This window comes from Nannobrachium achirus (assembly GCF_963921795.1).
Source record: "Nannobrachium achirus genome assembly, chromosome: 2".
In the NCBI taxonomy this organism is placed as follows: Eukaryota; Metazoa; Chordata; class Actinopteri; order Myctophiformes; family Myctophidae; genus Nannobrachium; species Nannobrachium achirus.
In genome coordinates, this window is record NC_137811.1 from 28,862,515 (window position 1) to 28,871,136 (window position 8,622).

An 8,622-nucleotide genomic window follows, 5' to 3' on the forward strand; every position below is an offset into this window, starting at 1 on the left:
CCTCTAAAAATGAAGGATGGCAATGGCTGACCAGAGGGTAGGACTGCTGAAGGAGGAACTATAGGGGGCTGGCAGACTGGAGGACTAAAGGACAGAGCTTTAGTGACTCAAAATACAGCTTTAATAAACCCTGTTCCGTTCAGTTTACACTTTATTCAATCCATCTTGTTCTGTTACTGTAAGTGAAAGGCATTTAAAGGACAACTTATTTTTTTTTAGAACAAGAGTTCATATTTTAGATTGTAATTAAAAAAAAAGAAAAGATGAGTGTTCATTTTTTTCATTTACTGCTTTCTATTGTTTTAGTGATTTTAGAGTTTCAGTGCAGGGTGGGGGCAATGCGGGGCATGCGTACAAGTGGCTAAATATGTCTTTTTAGACACAATAAGCCAGACATTTCTTTGTTACTATTTACACCAGCCCCATAAGTCACATCTGACCATGAAATATTGCATTGCATCTTCAGAATGGGCTTATTGCGTCTAAAAATACATATTTAGCCACTTGCATGCAAATCAAACTCGTTAAAATCACTAAAACGATAGAAAGTAGTAAATGAAAACATTTTAACTCTCGTCTTTTCTTTTCTCCAATGACTATCTAAAATATGAACCCTTGTTGTAAAAAAACTAGACCAGGTCAACCTGGTTGTGCCAGACCCCCTGTCTGTCATCATCATTTATGACATCATGCCTTTTGTAGGCATGTCATCATCATGTCATCATCATATATACCCTTTATATAGAAAACCAGGACAGACAGACAGACCGACATTTGCTTATGTAGGCCTACCCATTTCATGGGTCTGGCAAACAAAGTTGTCCTTCAACTTGGGATCACACAGCAGTAAAAGCGTTAAGGAATACAGATACTGTACCTAGTTCAAAAGTATGAAAGTGAAATGCTGATAGTTGGGTACAGTACCTGGTAGTAAATCATGGTGTTGACAGGTGATGAATCCACATTCAAATGATCTGCTTCTCTGGCTGATATTTGAATTTTGTTTCTGCAAGGTGATTTTCATACCATGCTGATGTCAATGGAACGGACTGATGGCATCCTCAAATAATTATTGTTTGCTTTGAAGTAGGGCTGGTGCGATATGGGCAAAATCTAATATCACAATAATTTCAACCAAATATTTTACCTCAATATTGATATTGTGCCTTTATTGTGAGAATAATGACCACTGGTGTTTTTGCAAAGTATTGACACATCAGTAATGCCTATATACCGGTAATAACAAAGTGGTTAAGACGAAGTATCAGGTATGTTCAGGTACATCACTTTACTGTAATGCTGTGTTTAAAATCAGGGAAAGACAACACAACTTCCATATCATGATCTTACAATATCCACAATCCAGTAAGATATATTGTATCATATGATGATATAGATACGTCAATGCATTTATATGCCCAACCTTACTTTGGAGAATTGTTGGCGTATTGTAAAATATATTGTTAGTTGTAAGCAATGGACTAAACATGATCATCAGTATGATCCTTTAGTTTAAACACACAGTTTGGGATACAAAGGGAATAAACAATATTGACAACAATTAGACGGCTGCTGAAAGAAACTGCTTTTCCATCATTTTCAAAGGGTTTTTATACATTTGAAAACTGAGGACATTCTGAATAATGAGAACTTTTACTTTTGTACTTAAAGTATAGTTTTATACCAATAATTTTGAATTCCGGACTTTTACTTGTAGCAGAGAGATTGCAATATTTATACTGTTTCCTCCACTGTGGACAAAGAGTGAAAACTAATAGTGAGAGAAGAGGTGGGAGGTCCTGGGCTGGTTTGTGTTGGTATCTAGGGCTGCTTGCTCTATTGTGTTCATAGGAATGTGGGGGTCCATTGAGCTCACTCATTCAAGTAGGTTTCAGACCCTTTAGACTAGAGTAATTAAAATGATTAGGAGACTAATGAGGGGAAACCGTGTCATCTTTTGATGTAGTGCATATTTAGAAATGTGACGAGATCTGCTCAGATGACTTGGCCCAGAAATACTTTCACATGTTTATCGTTTCACTTATACATTATATATTCATTTGTGTATATATATCGGACAATAAATGTTGCACAACCATTTTTAAGCAGTCTTTCACTGCCAGGGGGCCACAATTAAGGTCCCCATGGGCCACATTTGGCCCGCAGGCCGCCAGTTGATTACCCATAGTCTAGAATTTGCCTTTATGTTCATTTCATGAGCCGACGTACAACATTTATGACATTTTGTCTGTTTTAATTTTTTTTATGTTGTATGATTAAGTTAAGACATTCAGATTGTCATGTGTAATCATGTGTGCGCTGTGCGGTCATTCACCTGTGAATGTATCATTGTGTTTAGCTCCACCCTATGAACAGGTGTGGGTTTGTTATGGTTCGCTTCACACTGCTCTGTTTCCATAGAGGCTGACCAAGACTGTGCCATTTTCTCTGCACTAGCAGGGGAGTTTTCAAATGAACTCACCTGAACCATCACAGGTGACTGTCTGAGATGGCTCGCTCCACTCTACTCCCATAGCTGTTGACTTGGACTGTACCATTTCAACCTCATTACATGGGGGGAAGACTTGAATGTCTGAATTTAAAAGCAAAAGTTTTAAGGGCTAAAGGCTACTTTAGTACATTAGTTTAAGTTGTTTCATACAGTAGCTTATGTGTAGAGTATTTTGACCTAGTTTAAACCGAGAGAGTTGTTTGCTAGACAGCTCTCAGAGTAGGTCTGCCCTGGCCCCTGCTCCCAAACTCTCGAATAGAGTTGACTGATCAATAGCCAATCAGAGAGGAGAGAGGGAGGAGCTAGGATTGCTAACTGTCTGGCGGACAGATCACAGATCAGATCACACACAGGCACATTCACACACACAGGTTCACTCCTGACTCACACACAACACTTATCCTACAAAACATCGATATACCCTTCCACACGCGCACACACACACACACGCACACGCACACGCACACACACACACACACACACACACACACACACACACACACACACACACACACACACACACACACACACTCAGATGTGTTTCACAGGTAGTCTCACACTCACATACAGTATACATAAAATGGACACACATACTTGTACAATGTTTCATACAGAGATATACACATAGCTGCACACACCCACACATACTGATTAACAGATAAACACCCACCCACTGAAAGATTGTAACTCTGTGTGTCTCTCGTACACACATACAGTACAGTACAGTCACCTTCCCATGGCGCCCTGACATGGAGCGGGTCAGTACATAGTGGTGGTGGTGGTGGGATTCCAGGGGGAGAGGATGGCACTGTCCCCTCCTCCTGAGGGCAGCGAGGACAGTCTGGAGTACTCTGAGCAGATAGAGGAGCAGGTGTGTGTGCCCGGACACCACAGGGAGACAGAGGAAGAGCAGGACGACGAAGATGAAGAACATCAGGTTCTCCGCGAACTCCGCGAAGGTAGTCTGCGCTTCTCACTTGCGTCGTTTAACCCATTAAAGATCTACAAGTTTGCAGCGTGGCACTCGGTGCCACGCTGTGAGCTTGTATATCTGCTGTTTTTCAATAGTTCAAGCATAAAATAAGAGTGAAAGTGGTTCCCGGTCTAAATGGGTTTATCACCTCTGAAAGTCAGCTGATAAATACCTGTAAAATCACTTCTCAAAACCCAACGTTTAATGATTTGTACTATGATGATATGTTTTGCTTAACTTTAGTAAAGCGCTTTATAACTGTGTTGAAAGATGCTACTGTATAATATGAAGAGTTTATTATTGTTCTCAGGCTGTTATTGTTATTATCATTCCCAGTCACACTAGGTGCTTCCCAGTAGAGCCAGTCTTCTCCTGGTGCGTGGCTACTGGGAGTTGCCCAGTGTTTTGAGTGTAGTAGTGTACCCTGACTGTACAACTGCATTGTACAGTAGGTATACAGAGATGCATTGCTTAGAGGCAGTTTAGTGTTTACTGTAGCTCCATGTCTTTAAGACTTAAAGGTGTCCTCCCTTATTTTGTGTGAAGGAACCCTGAGGCAGCATATTGTGTGTCTTTAGATAAGATATTGCATAATGTGGATACAGTTATTCAATACAGGGCCATTTTACCTGCTTTTGTTTTGCTTTTGTGTTGCTTAGTCGGTCAAGAAGCGCTGAGAAACCCCCGTTTTAAACAGATTCTATCAAACTACAATGTATTATTTATCTGCCCTTGAACCTGGGTTGTCTGGGTCATGGTGGTGTAGCTGCCAGCAGTAACACCAGGCTGCTTGTAATTGTACTCCTCTGGCCTTATTGTGTCTGTTGGCCGTAAAGCAGCTCCACTGAAAACCACAAACACCTTTAAATGTTAATAATTACTGCTGTGTTCAGCGACGACTGACACTAACGCTGAAGGCTTTGGTTAGAGCATGGTTAGTGAGAAATAGAGGTGGTGAATGTCTGTGACTGTCCAACATCCTTCTGTCCCTGTGTGAATGCGTGCGTGCATGTGTGTGTGTGTGAGAGAGCCTTACGTACGTCTTCAGTTTCCTGCACTTTACAACACACAAGGAGCACTTATTTGATCACTTATACATTTGACACCCAATCTCTCTCACACACACACACACACACACACACACACACACACACACACACACACACACACACACACACACACACACACACACACACGTGTCACATGCCAATTCACTGATATGAGCTTGAAGATTAGATAACATCAGACTGAGTGCCATGTTATGTGTGTGTGTGTGTGTGTGTGTGTGTGTGTGTGTGTGTGTGTGTGTGTGTGTGTGTGTGTGCGTGTGCGTGTGCGTGTGCGCGCGCCCTCGCGTGCCTGTGCCTGTGTGTGTGTTGTGTGCATCTCCTCTTAATGGTCAGGCTGATTAGTGTCCATGGTAATGTGCCACCCTCTAACAACACACCCATTATACACAAGACTGTGTTATTGTGTATGCATGGTTGTGGGCAAAGCTATGCAGCCAGTTACTATACTGCTTGTACAACCCCACCTTGGTTTCAACATGGTATATATCTCTAGGGGGAACATTAATTGTGAAGTCAAACCTGTGACTTCACAATTAGATGTGTGTATGTGTATTACATGTACACAGACACAGGTATACATATATAACTTCTGTGGTGGCAATGGTTCAGGAGGTAGAACTGTCTGGGAGCTGGTAGGTGTCCTTGAGCAAGACACTGACTTCACCCCTAACTATTCCCAATGAGCAGTTAGGTGTCTTGGTTGCCAGTGTTGTCGGTGTGCGAAAGTGTGTCGGTGGCTGGTGTATTGATTGCAACACCCTGTTGCATGTCCTTCTCCCTCTCTGCTCTCTCTACACTGCCCTGTCAGGTATAACGCTGAGAAGTCAATGAAATGTCCTCTGTCTCTGGCCTGTAAACATACGCTGGCACTCTTCCAAACATGGAAACGATGTAATTTGCATCCGACATCAGACCACTCTGTTTTGCATTGTTTCCATGGGAGTCCTGTGCAGCTTTTCACTTTGCATTCCAAACTGCATAAACATTGTTCAAAACAGCAATAAAGTGCTGTGAACTACTTTACTGCCTTATTAGACGTCACAGTGGCTAGTCTTGCCCTCTGAGATGTGTTGATAATTCCCATAATGCATGCCCTAAACAGCTGCCCTGAATGCAAGTGTCAATTTGTACTTTCAAGGAAAATGCCAATAAATCTCTTACTGCAATCATGACCCAGCCTAACAAGTTCCAAGGAACTTTAACAACGTCCACCCTGTCATTGCTGGCATTCTTTGGACAAAATCAATAAGGAAGAGGTTAAAGTAATGATAGGAAGCACATGAGTGGAGGTTTGGATAAAGCCATTTCCTCAACAACATAAATCTTTCAAAAATCTTCAGAAATAGCAAAAAATTACGTTCTACAAGCTCACAACGCGTATATTTTTTATGTGACACCATCATACGATATGGTGGTTAAGTCTGTACTTTGTTGTATGACGCTAGTTGAAAACAACTGATTTGTTTTCAAGTATAAATTGTCCATTACACCGACCTTCGCTCTGGATGACAGCGTCTGCTGCATGCACACATTATAAATTGTAGGCAATATAATTAGCTCTGTTGGAACCTCTCGCAAGTCCTTGCTGCTGTGTCCTTTATAAGGTGTGGGTGAGAGATCTTGGGCGTTGATTGATGTTCTAATAATGGGCGTGCTTGGGGACTTGCCCATGTATAAACATTTAATAACTTACCTATTGTAAACCACTCATTAGCTAGACATGGCTCATTAGCACATGTTTAACCACAATAGACATGCATTTGTTTGGTGGACTTATATTCTCAATCACCTGATATGTTGACAATGGGTTGGCCTGTTTGCGTGTGTGCGAGCGTGCATGCATGCGTGCGCGCTTGTGTGTGTGTGTGTGTGTGTGTGTGTGTGTGTGTGTGTGCGTGTGCGTGTGCGTGTTTGCGCGTGCGTGTGCGTGTGCGTGTGTGTGTGTGTGTGAGTGAGAGAGAGAGAGAGTCAGGAACTAGTTGACAAAGATTAGATTAATGAACATGGTACCATTGTGAAAAGATGAAAGAGGAATTCAGTATTGGTTTGTCATGTTACCACAGTTGCCTAATTGAATCTCACTTTATTTCTCTTTCTCTGTCTGTCTGTCTGTCTGTCTGTCTGTCTGTCTGTCTGTCTGTCTGTCTGTCTGTAGTGTTGTGTTCTGACAGAGTGGGCCAGATGACAAAGACGTACAGTGACATTGACGCTGTCACTCGACTGTTGGAGGAGGTAAGACCTGGACAATTACAACGGAACACAAAAGATTACAAATGTCCACAAACATGACGGGAAATGCAGGTTCCACCAGCACAGCAGTAGAGTAAAATGTGTCTCACAAAGCCATGCGATCAGAGATCTCTGCCTACCAGTGTTAATTTCATCAACTAAAATTATGACAAAAATGTTTAATCGACTACCTTTTTTCACTGACGAAAACTAAATGAGAACTAAGCTATGATGACTAAAACTGAGACTAAATATATAGAACATTTGGTCAACAAATAAAAACTAGACTAAAATGTAGAGACTAGAGAAGAGATCCAGTAGAACTAAAAGACAAGTTATTTTATCTTTGGTTACACTCTGGTGAAAATAGCATATCTACAAGCTCACAACGTGTCGATTGTGATCGGCTATCAAGGCCTGCCAAGATACATAAGATTTTGTCAACCAAATCAACTGTACATTTAGTCGACTAAAATCTTATGATATTTAGTTAACTAAAAACACAGATGACTAAAATATGACTAAAATTATATTCAAAAGACTATGATTAAACTAAATCAAAATTTGCTGTGAAAATGAACAGTGCTGCCTACTCATACGTCTGGTTATATTTATATATATATTTGAATGGACTAAAACTTAGTGGAAAAAATTTAGAAATGTAAAAACATAACAGCGTCACAGAAGGTTTTCAGTGCAGTAGGCATTCGTAGTTTTTTCTTCGGCATTCAAGGCCATTCATTGAATTTAGATTTCCCCATGACATGCCAGTAGGTATAATTCTGTGAGATCTGGCCACACGAGACTAGTAGAAGAGTCTTCTAGTCCGCTTTCAATCTGGCATCCCTGTTTTGATCATGTAATTGTAGCCAAAATATAAACAAATCTGTGAACATTGCACATCACAGATGGGATACAAACGGTTAGCAAGGGCTGAGAATTACATTTGGCAAACTGCATAGTAATGAATCTACATTCACAATCTTGGTTGCTTGCCGAAAATAACTGCTTTTCAGTCTAGCTAGTTAACTTGAAAATCAGTTATTGACAGCAAGCAACGCAATTAGGCTCAAGCAACAACAAACCACAAGCTGCAGAAGTCAGTTGTCCTTGTGTGTGTGTTGACCTTGACCCTCTGGGTTGTGTTGCTCACTATCACCTTGGTGAACATGTCATTCTAGACGCAGCCTCTATTGTCCTCCCAGTTAGTCAAAAACCAGGCATAAGAAAAGAAGGAATGTGAGTCGTTCGTTGTTAGAACACCACACAAGCTGTTAATTACTCTAAGGCTGAGGTCTTCAACATGGGGTCCAGGACCCCTAGGCAAGGGGGTCCTCAGAGTTACTGCAGGGGGGTAGCTAAATCTTTGTATGATCATTGTTTTTTATTTTTTATTTCTTTTACATTAACTGAACCCTAGCATCCCTTTTCTGAGGAGAACTTTAGCCGTAAAATTGACGATCTACAAAATATGCTGCGAGTCGTTGTGAGCTTGTAGGTCGGCTATTTTCAGCACAGAGGTTTGGTGTAGAGGGGAAAAAGAGCAGACCAAGTACAGAGTGAAAGGTGGTTAAAGGTCTGAAAATACACATTAACATGACCCCAACATACACAGATGATAGTGCTGTCATGAGTCTATGAAGCTATCTATAAAAAGAATCTGCAACATAATTTTATACAATATGTAGTTGGGGTCCCTGCTTCATCTCTTAAGGGGTTGTTGGGTTGAAAAACTTTGAAGCTCTAATGGATTTATACTGTCGTGATGTACATAGAAGTCCTGACATGCTTACACAAGCTAATAATATGACATTCCTTATAAATAGGACACACAGCAC

The 8,622-nt window shown here is 41.0% G+C and overlaps 1 protein-coding gene across 2 annotated transcripts in view; it reads left to right on the forward strand.

The window, feature by feature from the left end:
* The window catches only part of trak1a (trafficking protein, kinesin binding 1a), a 50,706-nt gene that overhangs the window by 24,261 nt on the left and 17,823 nt on the right, over positions 1–8,622 (forward strand). For both annotated transcript variants that reach the window (XM_080720952.1, XM_080720953.1), the window contains one exon: positions 6,711–6,787. In XM_080720952.1, coding sequence (XP_080577078.1) covers positions 6,737–6,787 — 51 coding nt within the window. In that variant the 5' untranslated portion in view covers positions 6,711–6,736. The remainder of the gene's footprint in view (positions 1–6,710; positions 6,788–8,622) is intronic.